The sequence below is a fragment of the Semicossyphus pulcher genome, unplaced genomic scaffold, assembly GCF_022749685.1.
Source record: "Semicossyphus pulcher isolate SPU_LCO1_2020_fin unplaced genomic scaffold, fSemPul1.0.p SCAF_11, whole genome shotgun sequence".
NCBI classification, from domain to species: domain Eukaryota; kingdom Metazoa; phylum Chordata; class Actinopteri; order Labriformes; family Labridae; genus Semicossyphus; species Semicossyphus pulcher.
Window position 1 is genome coordinate 9,271,917 of NW_027211615.1, and position 19,429 is coordinate 9,291,345.

Here is a 19,429-nt window from a genome sequence, read left to right on the forward strand (position 1 = left end):
GTTGGACTGTGTTTGTTTTGCCGAAGTGTGTGTGCATCTGGCTTTCTCATTATTCTGTGATTTGTGTATATTAGCCCAGGGAAATTCTCTGGAGGTCTGCGGCGCACTTGTTGGGAAAGCCTGATAAAGATGCCTTAAAGTTAATGACGTTACGTTTGTAGCTGTTGCTAGAGTTTGTGCAAGATCAATTATTCAGCTGTACCTGAGCTCCATTGAGCCATGTAATCCTATAGCTATCAGCAGTGATGATTTCATGAGCTTCTTCTAGTCCTAAAGATTAAAGACAAAATTTGCAACCTCCTGCCCTTAACTGGTGCAGATGTATCTTTGGAAACTGCTCAAAAACCTGATGCGAGTCTGGTTCTGCTCGAGGTTTCTGCCTGTTAAAAAGAAGTGTTTCCTTGCCAATGTGCCGAATGTTGCTTAGTGCTACTCATGGTGATTCATGTTGGGCCTCTCTTTAAATAACATAACAAAAAGTCGGTCTAGACCTGCTCTGTTTGTAAAGTGTCTCGAGATAACTTTGGTTATGATTTGGCGCTATACAAAATCAGGGTAAGCAGGGTCTAATGGGGGCAGTGGAACAGCTGTAAGCACAACACTGACCCTATGGCAACCATGTTAACAAATGCGTAGTAACACGCAGAGCAGATATATTCCTTTGTGTTGGTGTCCTCGCAGGATGCATTCAGGCAGGGAAAGCTATAGCTCTTTTTGCAAGCTAATTGCTAATTTAATCTGTGCAATTTTTATAATAGGACATCTGCCCAGGAGGAAATCAGCCGCATTTCAGCTGCTTTTTAGTTGTCTGTCTCGCCTACATCTGTCAGAACAGATAGACTAATATTTTAAAGGTCATTGTTGATTGAGTTCAGAGTGCTGACAAAGCGCCGTGTCCTACACTCAAAACTGTTGTTGAACAAATCCTCTGACAAAAAAATTGAGTTCTGAAGATTGTTTTTTGGGCCATTTTCGCTCAAGAAATATTGGGAGGTGACATGCAGGAAAGGGCCAAGGGCGGGAGTTGAACCTGCGGCCACTGCCTCGAGGACTGTAACCTCTGTACATGGGGCGCCTGCTCTACCAACTGAGCTAAACCAGTGCTCCTGTAGCTGCTCTTTTAACATGCTGCTCACAATATGCCTCGTGAAAAATGAAGACAACATGCAATTGCCAAAAACTGCATTTCGTCAAATGGCCACTTGAGGCCGGCTCCAGAAGCGAGTCTGTCCCCATAGACAACCATGTTAAAATGCCAAACTTTATAGCAGACTCAGACGTGTTAACAGCCTGGAACAAAAACTGTTTCGGGGTCTTATTTCCCTTTTTGTGGAAGTCATCCGTTAATATTACAGGTGGGTGTCGCTAGATGTCTGCTAGACATTACCTCAGCTTATTCAGTCACTGAAGTTAACCTATCGGCCTGCTTTTGGAGCCTTTTGAATGTATTGTCTATGGTAAAAACAATGTCCAAGTTTTAATCTTCTTTTAGCTCTGTTTTGGTCTCCACCAACCCCTGAAGTAAACATAGGGCTCTCCAGCTGCTCAATGGTCCATTGTATCCACTATTCTGTCTCCTATTTGGTGCTGGACAGTGTACTGTTGGTTTTTAGAGCTTATATTTTGCTTTTTAAATTATTTTTTGCCTGCTGCCGCCAAAAAGAAAGCCAAGAGTGGATGAAAAAGTGAAGTTTAATGCTGTAAAACCAAGAACTATTAGCTGAATTCTTCTTTCACATTACACATAATCAATAAATCCAATGTTATTTAAAAATATTGCCATAACAGGGCTATACAGATATCTGTGTTACACTTACACAGTCCTGTACTGCTGAAGTCGTAGATTTAAAACACACACTGTGCGTCTCTTAATCGCTGCCTCCCTGCAGAAGGAGGAGCCCTTTAAACAGTGAGAGCGCCCGATGAATCGATGGTTTTCTCATTAACATGAATGAAGCTGTTAAAGTTTGAGCATTAATAAACGAGATGAAGCCGACTCTGCTCTGTTAGGGAGTTTTATTTCTTCCATTAACATCGCTGTTGAATCACCAGAGAGTCAGACCTCGGCCTGAATAGAAATCTGACAATGTTTGACCATGTTGAACTGTGACATTTATACAACAGAGTGATGAGTGATGTACAAGGTTTCCGAGCGTTGAACCGTTTATTTTCTTTAAGTTTAAATAGATTTGAAATCTTAAAGCAGCCTGGTTGTTTTATTCACATGCTTCTTTTGAGGAATTTAATTCAATGTACTTTTTCATGTCATTACAATGTGACGAGACACCCGAAGGAAATAGAAAGACAGACTGACAGAACACATCAGTGCGGGTCGATAAGTCATCACAAACTGCAGTAACTCGTGAAAGAAACACTTCAAGTAGGGACTGAAAAACAATATAAGAAATACCACAGAAACATGTTTATACTGCCCTTAATCACAAACATGAACAAAGACGCACTCAACCAGCATAATTGCAGAGTAGATAATGACCTCGTAGCCTTCAGCTGGATTTATTTACATAACAGGCAAACAGCAGGAGGTTTCTTTTGTTAGATGCAGAGAGAGCACAGAGAGTCTCTCGTGCACGTAGAAAAAGAGGCCTATAAATAAAAGAGGCATGACGAGCTTTGCTATGCAGCTCCGACTTTTTACTTGTGGAGAAAATATGATTTAATGATGTAACAAGATAAAAGCTTGATGCTTGATCTCCTGAAACCTGATCTTATATTATTAATAAAAACATAGATTCCCACCCTGTTTATTCTGCGTTTCCCTGCACAAACAGTGACAGAAAGAGTTCATATAGAGCCAGGCAGGGAGTCTTTGGCAGATTTATTCCCCAAGAAGGTGGGGACGTTCTTGGACGAGGACCCCCAGCAGGTGTACACCTGCCTGGCGTGGAATCGGTCGCTGCTGGTGTGCGTCCCTTTGCCTCTGCTCTTGCTCTTACTGTGACTTTTGTCTTTGGACAGAGCAAGGCTTTGTTTTTTAATGCAGCGTCTCTCCTGGAGCTGAATGTGGATGGGATACAGGGCCTGTTCGCCCAAGGCCACCTGGACGCCCACTCGATTTCCTCCCATCTTGGGCCACAAAGAGAGGAGCAGGCAGCGGAGCTCCTGCTGAAAAGTCTTGTTGAAGTAGAAATAGATGAAGGGGTTGTAGATGTGGGAGCTTTTGGCGAAGAGGGCAGGGAAAACAAATCCCTCAGGAGCCATGTACCTGTTCCCCTTGTGGAAAATAAAGAGGAAGGACACGATGGCGTACGGCGCCCAGGCAATCACAAAACCCAGGCTGATGCAGAAAAACATCTGAAAGAAGAAGCGACAGATTACACAAGATTACTACACCGCCAACAATACAGAAAATTACTGAATCATTTCTTCTGACGTGCACCAGCAATGGGCTGACGACGCGTCGGACACATGAAAAATGTTTCCTATGATTGGTCCCATCTCGGAACAAACATCAACGTTTACATTTCCAGGCAACAAGTTGTGTTCACAAGTTTAATGGCAGCATCAGTCACATGTTTAAGTGATGTTTTTCAGCGTCAAAGCAGAACATTCGTGTTGATTCATAGATAATAAGCACAATCTGAAGATTAAAGCCAGGGATTAAAATTCAATCCCCTAGAATTTTTACTTTAACTTTTTAATCTTATCCCAAATACAGGCCACTTAAAACGATCCTCTAGTCTTCAGTTTTTCAACTGAAGTACTGGTTAACTTTTCAAGCCTCTTAACCATATTCAAATGAAAAATAAATAAAACAAAAGCACTCTGTAGTTGACCTTTCTTAACCAGCAGAAACATGCAGCTTGTGTCAAGGAGTCAGAAGGCAACGTTGCTTTGTGACAAGCCAAAAAAAGTAACTGAGTGTAGATATACTGGCAGTAATTGGATACAAGATATTGTCGAGGACATTTATAAACATATCTAGTCCGAACACCAGAGATCAATTATAAGCAGTTGGAAAATGTCCTGCTCATTACATATCTTGTTAACATTTATTTCAGTAACTAAAGTAAAGGATTCTCCGTTTTAGTTTTGGTTTCTGCCAGTTCTTAGTGCGTTCTTCACAAAGTACTGATTAAGGACGAGAGCATATTCTGCAGCCAATGAGCTCCAAAGGTTTTGTGTTTGAGATGTGCAGGATAACCTTAATGACCATCCATTTAAAAGACAGGATTGAGATCAGACTGAGTTTATGTTTGTCAAACAGACAGGTTACCTCTGATAAACAAGCTACTTGTGATCTGTGCACGCTTGCTGTGAGACCTCATGGTATGATAAAGCAAAGTACCTTTATCACAGAAAAGGAAACAAACCTTGCATGTGACCCCTTCTGAGAAGAGTCACCAGACAGTATTAAAGTAACAATCTCGAACTTTTTCATGTGAATTAGTCACTGAATGAGGTAACACAACGGTGATTGAGCCTATGGCCCGCTGATGAAAGCCTTTGCATTTGCAGTATTACGGACTGGGTGTCTGTGGTGACGCGTTTTCCATCAGCCAGCAGTGGTTGGTCTGCCAGAGAGGGTAGGCGGAGCTAAACGGCTGCTTTTCCAGTCTGTCTTCAATCATTCAATCATTTACCAACAACAATGACAACACCCACTCATTCTTCCTTCAAGATTTAACTGAAGGCCGGCACTTGAGTACTCATCCGTTTTCAATGAGTGGTACTTTGTTTGTTCGAGGCCAGTCTTGATGAAAAGTAAACGTTTTTAAGATTGGATTTTTCTACACAAAGACATTCGATCCTGCTATATATAATATAAATGGCTGATATGAATGGAAAGAAAAGGGTGCCAAAGACCCAGGAGGACCTTTACTACTCAAAAAAAGAGGTCTGAATATGATGAACAGTTGGAGGTAAAAGAAGTGTTGGTTTTAATCCAATGAAGTGGGTTTACTGATGTTGTTGATGATGTGCATTAGTGGTATCATTGAAAAGAGAAAGCTGCACTGATACCATCAGTGTGTGCGTGATGTCTGAAGGATTGGATTTGCCTAAATCATGAATCCAAGAAGAAGCTGTGCAAAAAGTGAGATTTAAAAGAGTTATATTTTTTTCACAACCAAGTCTCAAGTCATTTAGAGGAAGTCCAACACCACGTTGACTCACAAGTCAAGTTTAAACAGTTACAAAGTCATGTTTAAGTGCAGTAAAGTCCAAATTAAGTCCTCATCTAAGTGGGTTAATATAAAGATTTCTGGAGTTCACTGCTCCCAGCCAAGAAGTAGTACTGCACACAACTTCCCAAAAAAGTAGAACTTAAATGTTTTTGCTTTCAAGTCTAAAAAAAATTAATAAATAAATCAAATTAAGTTTTAGAGCAGTAAAGTCCAAGTCAATAACCCATCTAAGGGTTTTGTAAGATTTCAGGAAGTCACTGCTCCCGGCCAAGAAATAGTCTCCATATAACCTCACGCACCATTGAAAGTCGTTTTTCAGCGCGTCGCAGGTTGTTTGGGATGCCCCGCGCAGACAGCGAGTTGGAGAAGCGGGACACCTTGTACAGGATCTGACACTGGGACACCACGATGAAGAGGACAGGGACCAGTGTGAAGCAGACGAAGGAGCAGATGACGTAGAAGGCATCCTTGGCGGAGGTATGATAGCCCTTCCAGGCGATGGTGCAGGACAGTCCGTAAGGCTCGGGGATGTACTCGCCCCAGCCAAACAGAGGGAAGCTGGACCACACAGCAGCCACGAGCCAGATGGAACAGCACGCTATCCGGAGGTTGGTTCCCTCCAACCACACAGCTGTAGAGAGAAAACAAACCTGTGTTAGAGCAGAATAGCATATTGTTTCCTCATACAATCCATGTGTTAGATGCCATTGTGCTCAAAGGAATAGTGCAACAGTTACTTACTTTCTTGTCATAAGTTAGATGAGAAGATTGACACCACTTTCATGTCTGTATGGGAGATATGAAACTACAAGTATTTGGTTTGCTTAGCTTAGCATAATACCAGGAAACAGGGAGAAATACCAACCCTGGCTTTGTTGTATTTTAATACGACAATTTGTTTCTGTTTCTTGTTTCGGTGCAGTTCATTTTTACGCTTTGGTTTTAGAGCCAAAATAGCAGTTCCCCCTGTTTCAGGTCTTTATGCTAAGCTAAGCTATTTGGCAATTCATATTTACTTAGGACATAGCTGGATCAAATAGGAAATCACACAAATAATGTAATGTGAATATAAATCTATCTTCCTGAAGTTGATTTTTAAAAGGAAGTCAGCTCCAGGAAAGATATTTATGCTTGTCAGCCATTATGTTTCTGTAAATCAACTCATATAGATGTGTTTTGTCAAAGTTTACAACGCAGGACTTCCGTTTCATTTTTCTTCTCGTTTGGTTAACCTTATGTTAAAAAGTGTTAGTGTATATATACACTCAGTGAATGCAGAGTCAGGCGTGTACGCCCCCACCGAGGCAGGTGTGAATGCTAACGAGACAAAAGCCTAACGTCGCAGATGGATTTCTTTCAAACCCCCACTGCCTATACAAAAGGTGTCCAGTCTTTATCTGAATGGGATTTTCCTCCAGTTAAAAAAACACACCTTCAAACGCACACATATTTTAGACAATATTCATCTGTTTAAGATGTAACATAAGAAACAACACTAGTTTTTACTTAGCATCCACTAACATCCTACCAAGTTTACATGACAAACAAGCTAATGTTAAAGCAAAAAGTGACCTGTGAAGCTAGCAATGGACTCTGTAGCATCACTGGCAGAAAATCAACCATTGCTATCAGGGAGTATTTTACACATAGCCTATCTGCAGGGTCAATTCATACGGATATAGCGATATTAAACACCCATAAACATCTGTAATGCATGACCAGGAAACTAATCTTAATCGCACCTTCTTCTTGTCTCGATCTAAATATAGACACAGAGTCAGATCATTTTTTGATCGAGCAGATACAGATAATGATGTCTCTGTTAATCTCTAATATTATTTCACAGACATGAGTGGTATTGATATTCTCATCTTCTCATCTCAGCAAGAGACACAATTCCTTAAAAAGCATTTTTAAATGTGTCTCTGCTTTCGTCGTCGTTTAATCTTTGTGATTAGAGTAGGTGAGATCAGAGAGGATGTTTTCACATGGAATGGAAGTGGAGAAAAACACCCTACTCTTATTTCTTAGCGAGACATGTGAGTTCTGTCAACACTGACCTCTGTCATAAAGTACATCCATGAAGAGGCATGTTGGTCATGCAGCCATTAAAGCTTTAACATGACTGTCGTGTCTGCTTATTACCCTTTGTGTGAGACATTTTATAAATAGCAGCTGAGGCCTAACGCGACATTTCAATGTCAAGAGAAAACCGGCATATGAAACCTATTAAATGTGTTCCATCTGTCACATGCGACAAACAACGAGAGTTGCATATTGTGTAAATGCATATGTTTAAAGACTGTTATTTAAGGACTCCTTGCATGTTGCTCTTGGTCACATTAGTAAAACGGCAACCCGGTAATCCTTTATGAAAAGGAAGGGGCTTTGTAGATAAGGATATTTTCAATAAGGATTATTTGTAGTCCAGACAACCTTTTAAAGGATAAGTAGTAGAGCTAACAAAGGATTATTTTTCCTCCTTATCTTTACACCGTACTGTCACAGAAAAAAACACAGATGTCCTTCAGAGTGAAAGCCTTTTATCTGGCTTGCCCTTTCATGCCTTTAACAGTTTCTATACGTCTTTCCAAGTAAGTTAGGCCCTCACCGTAAATCAAGCTGTAGCAAGTCTTCAGGTAGCGGATGATGCTGATTGCCATGATGGTGAACATGCCGCACAGGCCGAAGATAAAGCAGCCGAGGCCGTAGTAAATGCAGGTGACGTTTTCTCCGAGCCACGCATGGCGGAAGGAGGAGAGGATGGAGAGCGGGTAGAAGCAGATGCAGCAGAGGAAGTCGACCACGGCCAGGTTGACGCACAGCAGCTCCGAGCCCACCATCTTCTTCCTCCTGCGGTAGCAAATCACCAGAACTAGCCCATTGCCCAGAACAGAGAGCAGAACTAAATAGAGGGACGGAAGAAAAGAGTAAATAATATTTTTCATTTCAAATGACCGCATGTATTCTGAAAGCAGTCACTAATTTGCCATATTTGTGGACAGACATTTTCACATTCAGGGTGGGAAGCCTGTGCTGTAATTTTTGGTTGTAATAAACGTATTGAATAAAACTAATCTTTATCATTTCAACACTTCCAGATTGAACAGTGAATGAAAAGACAATGAACAGTGAAAATCTGAAGGAACATCAGAACATATTTAAAGTTAAAACAACATATTTGATAACCGTTTAGCTACTGTCAGACAACAAATAACGTTAGCATTCAGCCACCTCCTAGCTAATATTACTGATAGCTAAGAAGGAGCTGAATGCTAACATGGCCTTTTGAAAATGTTGCTACAATAGGACTTAACTTTGCAAAAATAACATAACCTATTTGATTACCCAATAGCTACTATCAGACCATAGCTATTGTTAATAATCAACCACTTACTTGCTTACTTGACTGTTAGCTAGGAATTAACTTCCTAGCATAAAGTAATATAATCTGGGAGGTGGCTGAGTTTGAAAACACAACGGATTGTAAAAATTGGGTGGGACATCGAGAAGTATTTCAAGTTAAAACAAAGTATTTAACAAACCATTAACTACCATCGAACAAAAACTAATGTTAGCATTCAGCACCTTACCAGCTAATATTACTTTACGACACGAGTACAGTACGGCACGACAGAAAAGGTGTTAACTCCTAGCTAAAAAGTTGATTACTGACATTAGCTGCTGTCTGATGGCTATTGGGTTATCAAATATGTTATTTATGTCAGTTGACGCCTCCCATTGTAGCACGTTCAAAAAGTAATGTTAGCTTTCAACTCCTTTCTAACTAACAGTAATATTAGCCAGGAGGTGGCTGAATGCTAAAATTAGCATCTGTCTTATTAGCTAAGGGGTTATCAAATATGTTTTTTTTTTGTTTTTTTTTACAAATTTAAGTCTGATAACGGCTATCATATGGTATCATACTACACTTTCAAAAGGTAATGTAAGCATTCAGCCCTTTCTTAGCCAATAGTTATGTTAGCTAGGAAGTGGGTGAATGCTAAAATTAGCTGCTGTCTGACAGTTGCTAATCGGTTACCAAATATGTTATCTTAACTTAAAATAGATTGAAAAAGAGATGGATGTTTCTCTCATGAGCCAAATTGGAGAGAGAATATTTGACTTACATTCATCAGGCTTACAGAGACATTACTGCCAATGAATGATAATGTTCTTCTGTATCTGCTTCATGTTTAAATGAAGGTAATTCGATGATAAGCTGTCACCATATAAACTTGAAGCTAATAATATATCAGTGCTCACAGCTTGTTTCCACTTTCCTAAGGCGGGCTAAAAAGGTTTTAACAGGTTTAAGCTCTGTGATGACATATATTTCAGAGTGAGCTGCTGTTATAAATGACACTTACTTACCAAGGCAAGATTAATAACATCTGGGGTGTATTACTGTATTTAACACTCTATCTCCTCACAAAACCCAAAAACCTTTCTTACTCCCGTCTCTGCAAGTAAAACTGCAGAACCGAATTTGACCTTCTTTTTTTTTATTTAAAAAAGGAATGTTTCCATAAAGGAGGATGGATTTACGTCTTTTCTGACAGACATTTAGAAAATTTCAGAATTAGAGATATGAGATATCGCGTTGTGTGAAGCTGACCTTTGACCTTTCAGGGTATAAAATGTCATCACTTCATCACTTTGACCTTTTTGACCACCAAATCCTAATCAGTTTACCCTTGAGTCCAATTGGACTTTTGTGCTAAATTTAAAGATATTCAGATACTCCCCTGTTTCTGAGATTTTGCCTTCACAAGAAGTAGAAGTAAAAAAATGTAAATACAGAAAACACAGCTGATTAAACAAAATTCACAATTTATCGTGCTTGTCAAAGTAAGTTGTCTAATGCAATGGCTCCTTTGCCTTATATTGTTGTGCTTTTAGCTGTAATGGACTCATACCTCCCCCCTGAGAACGAAGAAAATAAAAAAACATACTTGACAGAAGGTGAAAACCGCAGTTGTAGTCTGTGTTTTTCTTCAAACGGCCACAAGGGGCAACAATGAGCAACTAACACATTTGAAAGGTGACATTTTTGCTTTGTTGGAAGAGTATTTTTCAAGACTGGGACTGACTCATAAATGACATGCCTTTGGGTACAAAGACAGTTTGTGAGTAGGATGAATTCATTGTTTGTGCCTTTCTGCGATTTGTTGACAGTCGTTAGACCATCCAAATATAGAATGCATGTTTATAAAAGTTTCCATCCATTATTGTTTTTGTTACGTGAATACTAGTTGTTGATATATACTATATTAATCCTTTACATTAAAAAAGTCAGAACACCACATCTGACACAGAACAAAAATACATTTAGGTTTATAAAAACATGACGTAAAAATATTTAAAAAAGGTTCTAAAATGCATTTAAACGTACACATGAATATATCTGTGATAACTAATAAAATATAAAGTGCAAAGGTGACCTGCAATGTCTAAAAATCTCAACATACATACATATAATACAGTGCAGTGGACTCACCTACTTCATATTTAACTTTTATCATACTTAGATGGATGGAAACAGTAAAAAAAACACACAGAACATCCTTTGGCTCTCACTCTTCTGAGTTTCTTTCTAGTTTAGCCATATTTGCTAAATTTCAACAGCAATAAGTGTAATTACAGCTACTTACATTTGATTTAAAGGAACAACTACATGCAAGGGGGTGTCTGCTCATTATATATCCTAGTACAGAAGAAATTCCTTATTATGTGTTTTGATGTACCTCCAGATAAAAGTATACATTGAAACATATTTTTATTATTAAGAAAACTTTTGTGAAGAATTGTTCAGCCTCAAATACTGTTTATTATTTAGTCTTAAAGGCCCACTTTTCTGAAAATAAGTCATAAAATCTGCCAGTGGGCACTGATAAATTCTACGTAAAAATTTTACGTAAAAAAATCAGACTAAAGTTCGAATAATTCTGATTGCCTCGATATATGGCTTTAAAGTATATTTTGAAACAAGCATGAGTATCACTTACGAATGAAAAAACTAATTTAAACTTGTATTTATTTTCCTATCGGCTACCTGTGACCACAAGCTCGTCTCTACATTCTTTACAATGTTTTACTCACGCGACAGAAATGTACGGAGAGCAGGTAAAGGACATACCGACTGAGAGGATAGTGAGCCCGACACATATGTCAGCAGCGGGGGTCAGTTTGGAGGTGAAGGCAGAGACGGTCCGGTTGTCATCAGAGGAGTTCAGAGGCATTGGTTGGAGCGGGTTCTGATGGTGTTGCGGGTAAAATCCGGACTTTTCTCTCAAAGCGAGACGAACGCACGGGGGCTGACTTTTATGCAGGTGGACGAGTCGCCATGGTAACTTGAAGCAGTAGCCACCAGCAGCTGGAGAAACTCGGAGGCGCGTGAACTGATCCAGAAGCGTTAAGTCAAGGGGGGGGGGGGGGGGGGGTTGCTGCTGCTCCGGTGGGGCAGTATAGAGACTGACTCGGAGGGGGCATATGACACTGACAGAGCATCTGATGAGCTGATACGTGACACACAAATCAAAACAACTTCAAAATGGTGAATTAATGTCTATACATATACATATACATATGTGTGTGTGTGTGTAACTATATATATATAGTTTTGTTTTGAACTTTCAATTAATCAAAATATACAAAGTATATATTATTTTTTATATTTCTTATTTTTTTCTCAGTTTAGGTTTTTCTGTTTCTTTCTTACGCAGTGTTCACACAGGTATACAACTACTGCACACTAGCAATCACAGGAGCAATTTTTATACTCAAGTACACTTAGCTTATAACACCTCTGTCCTTTGAGATCAATAAGTTTGTGAATGCACAACTTGTAATATAGTATTTCTATTATATTTTATATTTCACTATATACTCTTTCAGTTAAGTTCTTTAACTTTAAATAAATTATGTGTGGTTTAGATAAATTCACACATCAACTATCCTGAACCAAGCATTTTTCATATGAAGCACCAACAATCACTACCATACATTGCAGAGCATCAGGAGCTCAGTGCCGAGGACACAGAGAAAAACATTTTCTTGCACCATCTGTTGACCTCCATGATGTACTACAACTCGACACACTGCAGTGATAGATAAATAATACACAGACGCTGGTGTTTATGCTTTGAGTAGAAAGATAAAGTCGACTTTATTTGATGGTGAAACCTAAATAAGATCTGCGATTATAAAACAGGTTCCCCCACGCAGTTTATTTAAACGTCACAGAGGCTGGAATGCTGAACTGACAGAAAAGGCATCAGAAGAGACTGGACCTAAAAGTATGAAGTCGAACAGAAACAGAGCAGACACTCGGGTGAAAGAGGGAACACCATTCAATTTCAAATAGTTGTTCCTATGATCTATGGCAGTCAGATTAAGTTCATGAACACATTTATCAACTCCCAACGTCAAAACACCTGAAACAAAGTGAGGTTATAATAAAGTCTGGAGATGCAGGCGTGATGATAACGATTACTAATAAAACAAAACTGGTGGTAAGTTTTTTTATATCTCTACTTCAAGATTAATCTTTTTTGGATATAAAAACTCAAAAATCAGAACAATCAAAACTGTATATTGGATAGGTGTAAGACAAGTTTAACTTTTTGCTTTCCAGCTTTGACAGAGAACCGTTTATGTTCCTAAGCACTGACTGCGTCTCATAGACCACAGAAACAATTAACTGTACATTAAATCTTAAATTGAGTGGCATGTCCCTTTAAGTAGCCTCCAAACTAACATATACACAAGAACACACTCAACAAATATACACTCAACCGCATCCTGCATCCCATCCTGATCTGTCTGCAAGTGAAACATTGAAAAATATTTGCCTTCTCAATACTCTGGAAAAAATATAGCATTGTACGTCTTATTTGTTTTTATTTCTTAAATCCACAACTTTTAAAATAATATTTTGACATTTTGGGAAATACTCTTATCGCTTTCTTGCCCATGATTAGACGAGAAGATTGATACCACACTTGTGCCTGTAGGATCAATTTGAAGCTAGAGTCAGTAACAAGTTAGGTAAGCTTAGCATAAAGGCTGGAAACAGATGAAAAATGCTAGCCTAGCTTAGTTTAAAGAGACAAAAACTCCTCTAGTGACACCTCGAAAGCTTGCTAATGAAGTTGTTTTATTTTGTTAAGTTAGTAAGTGTGAAAACAACAATTCAGAAATAATCTTATGATCAATTCTTAATGTTCTTTAACTTTTTTATTTGTAGTTTTTCTTGTTGTATTTGTAGTTTTTATATGGATTCAAAATCACAAGATACATAAGGTTTAATTCATGAGTTTTAAAGGTGCCATATGGTGAATTTTGATACATTTAGCCTGATTCAGACTGAAAAAAGGCCTGGCTTTAAAGCAAAGCAGAGGGCTGTGTAGGCTGGGCTGTGGTGTTTTAGTGAGACACTGAAAGACAATCCAGGAAGCAAAGTTGTAGTTACAATTTTCAGTGACTGAAAGCTTATCAGACTCATAAAACACCTTTCAATTGTTTGCAACACTCAGACATGATTTTACATTTACAGGTAAAATAAAAGTATTTTACCTTTAGTCACAAGGTGAACAGAAAAAATACAGCGCGCAAGTTACAAAATAATCTACCAGGAATGTGTGTGATTGGTCAATGCAGCAACTTACTCGATGATGTCGCATTACAGCAAAAGGTGAGGCTATTTCAACTCAAGAAGGCCATGTTTTTTAAAAAGTCCTGACTGTCTGAGCGTGACTTTAAGCCGATCCCGGCTAGCTGTCCCTCCATTTCCAGTCCTCATGCTAAGCTAGGCTAACCAGCTGCTGGCTGTAGCTTTACATTTATCCTACCCACTCGAGTGTGGTATCAATCTTCTCGTCTATCTCTCAGCAAGAACGCTAAAGAGTGTGTTTCCCAAGATATCGAAACATTCCTTTCAATTCAAGTCAGGCTGGAAAGGGTTCGTAATTTGAAAGCCATGTTTTCAATACTTCAGTGAAAATAATCTCATAAATGCAGGTGTTGTGTTACAATTATTAGCTTCACCCAGATACAAAAATATTTACCAACACCTGAAACACAAAAATAGTCTCACAAATATGACATTTACTCTAATTGTGAACAATTTTTAACTTCAAAGTCACAACTAGAGTTACTTACAGAGATATCAATCCATACCTGTGATTGTTATTCTTTAGGATTTATCTTTATTTGGCCATACATCTCTCATCCTCTATCTCACACTGACCTCTATCTTCTCCTGATAACAGCCCTTATCTACACATTAATGGACACTACATGTCTAATTATGAATCTGGTCCCATCTGCCCCAAATACTCCCAAAGTCTGCGGTTCCCTTCTTCTTTAAGGTTCGCACACAAGTGTTGGCAGCAACAAGGAAAAGCACATTAAAAAATAGACATCTTTAAATAGCTATTCAGCTTGTCTAAGTGCAGCACAATCGGAAACATTAAATTCAAGTCATTATTTTCTCCCCTCCCATGTATATTACAACGAATATAGCAAAAAAAAAAATCAATTTCAGTTAAGAAACTAAATGTGAAAGGATACATCTTTGATCAGACAAATAGACATTATACTGCAGCCACACTGTAACATCCAAAAATAGTCTTAAGTTGAAATATAGATTTTTTTTTTCTGCCAAAGAAATGCTGGCGTTCTAAGTCACTCTAAGTAGATTTAATATACTGCTGAGGTGTAATTTGTGTTTTTCTGTCTCCGTTAATTGTCTCCTGACAGTCCTGAACGAGGTGTGAAAACCCAAACGGAATAAAAAATGGCGTCCGCTGTCATTTGGCACACGTGTCGCTCTCACTGGCCGTCACACTGGCGTCAGGATCTTTGACATCTGGATCTTTGTCTTCAGTAGCGACCACAGCAGCAGCATCATCGCTCTTGTCCTGGTTCTCAGTATCGTTATTACTACTGCTGTTGTTGTTGTTGTTGTTGTTGTTGTTGTTCTGGACACTCAGGAGCTTGTGGCTGTTGTTCTGCACGAGACCGCTGTTGCTGAGCCTCAACTCCTCCAGCTTCTTCCACAGCTCGTCCCTCTCCTGCTCCTTCTTCTTCTCCCTGGAAAAACAACATGTTAAGACTTTTGTTCAGGTTTTGGATTAAAAAATGACCATAGGAACCTCAAATATAAGTTAAGTTTAGTTGTGATTATATCCAGACAAAATGACCTCCCGTTGAGTTTATAATGCAACACCTGATCAGAGCAGAAGCTAAGGCCCAGCTTGGCTCTCAGAAAAACAAAGTGAACCAGTGAGGAAGTAACGCTTTTTTGCACTTTTTTTTTGTGCCCTTCACTCCTGTGAACCCCAAAATAGATTTCTTCAAAGATAATTTTAAAACCAAGCAATCTGTTCCAGCCACCTGGTGAGACACCGTGAACTACGGGAAACTAATGAACACCTCATCAGAGCTCACTGGTTCTAACCCTCGGGGTACGAAGCTGCGACATGACCAGGGGAGGAATGTGCATCTCACATCTATAAAAAGACACAAGATCGCTCAGGTGATACCTCCATCTTCAAATTTCAGGTTGGCAGGATTTCGTCAGATGGCAACACTAGTTGTAATACTATGTGGATAATTTGTACGTATTTTTAGGGTCTTAAAAGGCTTTTCTCTTGATAATATCTCTGGTTAATTGACCTGGTACGTTCCCCCTTAATCACAGAGCTCCTCAGATGGAGTCTATGTTACTCCCAGGTCCCAGAGCCCAAACACTACAGACCACTCTGCCACTAACCTGAGGAAGAACTGAGGCTTCTTCTTCTTCTTTATGAAAGTTTTCATTTCTTACTGTATTGCCATTTGGTATTATTCACATTATTGTATTTACTTATGTGCTTATGTCCTCATGGTCTTGTTTTCTTTCCCTCTGTGCTGAATCCTTTTGTCAAGCAGCCACTGCTACAATATCACCACTTTCAACCTCCTCTCATCTATAAAAGCATCTGTGATGTTTAAAGCCGCGAGCTGGAAAACACACATTATGAGAAGCATGTGACCTTGTGTCCTTGGCAACTCGTTCTTGCATTAAGTCAATTGCACGCAGAGCCGGTGACAGTGACATAAGTGTGTGTTGAAAGACGAGCGTTAACTTTATACAGAACCAAGAAGAAACACCATCCTGCAGGAGGAAAGAGCAACCTGGCTATGCTGCAAATGTTAATGTCCTTATTTAAAGCCTAATTATTTTATATCACAGAATGATTGATTGGCACGTACAGTGGAAAGACGGTTTATTCAGGGTCGAGTCAGGAGGACACTCGGGACATTTTGGATTGGATTTTTTCAAACGTGTCTTTGCTGGACGCTCAAATCAGATCTCAACATTAAATCGATCACTTTACACTAAATACCAAAAGGATTAAATGTAAAAATATCCCATTCCTTAGACCGTTCACTGTCCCTGTGTTCAGTTTATAAATCACCCTTAAAAGGGAATAGAAATCTAAGTAATTGGACCCTCTTACTCGTGGCACACACAGGCATTCTGATCTTTTTAATTTAACGGACATTGACAGAAGCAACGCATGTTTTTATTCACAGTACTATTCAGATTAAAAGCCTCTTTCTTTCTATCCAATCAGGCACAAGTAAACATAACTGACTTGTATGAAACCTGCAGCACTTTCATCCCGAGGAGCAGGACTGAGAGACCTGCATCCTTTCATTCTTTCAAAGAGAAGTTAATATGTATTGATGGCGTGTAAATGATGAACTGGTTTTGTGGCCTCAGGGACAATTACTGAAATTGGCTCTGTGGGTGACAAACGAGGTGAGATCAAAGAGTGTTCAATCTAATTTGCTCACCGTTGCCTGTCTGCTTTGTAGGAGGAGGTCAACTCATCGAACAGCGTGCAGTTCATCTCCATCAGCGTCTTCAGCACGTTGTAGACCAGAGCCACGATCGTCCTGCAACACAGCAGAGATACTCTGACATCAGTAACACAACAAGGAGACAAGTTTCAGTCACAGTTTTTATACTTCAGGGGTCTTTTGTTATTTATTGATTTTTGCCTTTATTTATAGGACAAGTGAAGAGAGACAGGAAACGTGGGGAGTAGAGAGTGGGAGATGACATGCACCAAATGATCAGCAGACTGGGAGTCAAAACTGTGATCAGTGCGTTGAGGACTGTAGCCTCTGTACGTGGAGCGCCTGCTCTACCAACTGGGCTAAACCAGCGCCCCACTTCAGGGTTCTTTTAGTGGAAGAAATTGAAAGGCCAGCCATAATCAATATATTACACATTTTTGTAAAACTAGCCTTAAAGACCCCCTCCAGTGAAAATCAAGTGTTTAACCTTGTAAACATCTCCATGTGGTGTTCTTCATGTGCTACAAGACATATCAGGGACAACATCAGCAGTCATCTCCATGGCTGGGCCTGTCTGATTTAAATGGCAGTGTACCAAGGACAGGCTGAACAACACGTTTTCAGATTGGCAGGTTTGAGACGTTACATACCTAAGGAGCCAATCCCAGTAACCTATGGCAACCAATTTGGCGATGCGAGAGCCAGCTGTTACCGTCATCGTAATTTTTGCGAACGTTACTACTACTAATGACTAAATTTCAAGCTAGTTAAGTTTCAACAAGTTGCCACTAAACGATGGCAGAGACGTGTTTTGTTTTCGGCTGCGATTTTACAAAAGGAGAAACGCAGTGCATAGTGGGCGGGGACGCTGCACATTGGGTAACTTTGAATGAGGGAGAAGAAGGAGATGCGTTGGGAGGATTTTTACAAGGTAATTAAACGTATTTTGCAGAAAAAAACATATCAGACACAATTTATTATTTCAATCAGAGCATTTTTTAGGTCTTAAAATGTAACTGGAGCTGGTTTTTATACTAGGCTAAGAAAATATTTTATTTCACAAATGATTTCACAAATTTTCTTGAAAACAAAGATTTACTTAATTTATACAAAGTACCTGACGATGTAGAAGGAAGTGAATGATATCTCGATCATTTATTATAAAATAAATGAAAGTTTTGACTTAAATTGAGGCTGTGCTGCTGGTATTTTATTTCTTATATTTCATAAATTACCTCTGCCAAACGGATGTATGTTTTTCAAAAGGATTACACAAAAACTGTCCAGATACTCATGAATCTTGAAGGAAGGCTGTAAAATGGGCCAAATTTTGGATCTGGGTAACGAACAAGCAATAATATCGACACAATTTTAACAGCAGTTTGTAAAAAATAGCATCAATGTATGATGGCTATTCAGCTCTGCACACTTTAATCAGATATATGTCTGAAACAACCTTCCTCGGCTGTTGAACTTACGGGTTCCAGTGCTCTTTGGAGATTCTGTACAGGCTACCGAACATGATGGGGAGGACCTTGTCGATGTTCTCCTCGATGAGGCTCAGAATGTACTCGTTATTCCAGAAATACAGCGCTCGCTCTGCTACCTGCGGGTACAGACACAGAGAAGCAGAAAGACTGCAGTTAAAGAAAAAAAGTTCTCTGCATAGGGCTGATTGAGCTGCGTTGTGCTGGTAAATAATGTAGACCTCTAGAGAGAAAACAAAAGGACCTTTCAGAAATACACCTTGCTGTAAATGTGACGGCTTTTTCACGTGTCAGTCTGACTAAACGCCGGATTTAGTTTAATGTTAAAGTCTCAACAGCTGCATGGGGAAAAGCCACTCAGTGTCCAGATTATTAGGTACACCTGAAAACAGAAGCCTGCAAATGAATCCTTCCTTTATGATGGTTTTAATTTTTAGTTTTTGCTTAAAAAAAGTGTTTTAGAAAGATGTTAATTTGACTTCATAATCCTTTTGAGATAATGAAGTTGAGGATGTAGTTGATGTTGCTGTTGAACTGTATCATGTGGGATAATAATTATGAATATGTTACGGACATAAATGGAACATTAAATCCCCTTATTTATCACTTACAAACAGATCATAGAAATGTATTAAACGACTTTAAAAAAACAATATTGTAGTAGCACATGTCGCTATAAGGACATGTTTTTGGTGTTATAAATGTCAAATTCTTGTCAACAAGTTAAAATTCTCCTATGATGACATTTTAGATTATTAACTTTGTTTTACATCATTGGCAACCATACCTGTTCAGTCCCTCCAGGATTTCGCGGGCTTAAAGCCTGACTAACCCAACGCTACTCAACCCAACCCAACGCTACTCAACCCAACCCAACGCTACTCAACCCACATCAACCCAACACTACTCAACCCAACCCAACGCTACTCAACCCAACCCAACGCT

General features: G+C 39.2%; 2 protein-coding genes across 2 annotated transcripts in view; both read right to left on the reverse strand.

The window, feature by feature from the left end:
* Positions 1-2,796: 2,796 nt before the first annotated feature.
* On the reverse strand, positions 2,797-11,386 carry opn8c (opsin 8, group member c). Its single transcript, XM_069657739.1, has 4 exons — positions 11,284-11,386; positions 7,756-8,049; positions 5,444-5,775; positions 2,797-3,312 (listed from the first exon to the last, which is right to left on the reverse strand). The coding sequence occupies exons 1-4, from the start codon at positions 11,384-11,386 to the stop codon at positions 2,803-2,805; spliced, it is 1,239 nt and encodes a 412-aa protein (XP_069513840.1). The 3' UTR covers positions 2,797-2,802.
* A 902-nt stretch (positions 11,387-12,288) lies between these two features.
* ppp2r5a (protein phosphatase 2, regulatory subunit B', alpha isoform) overlaps positions 12,289-19,429 on the reverse strand; it is a 52,034-nt gene continuing 44,893 nt past the window's right edge. The window contains exons 11-13 of the mRNA XM_069685728.1: positions 18,476-18,603; positions 16,992-17,093; positions 12,289-15,239 (exon numbers count right to left, since the gene is read on the reverse strand). Coding sequence (XP_069541829.1) covers positions 14,957-15,239; positions 16,992-17,093; positions 18,476-18,603 — 513 coding nt within the window. The 3' untranslated portion in view covers positions 12,289-14,956. The remainder of the gene's footprint in view (positions 15,240-16,991; positions 17,094-18,475; positions 18,604-19,429) is intronic.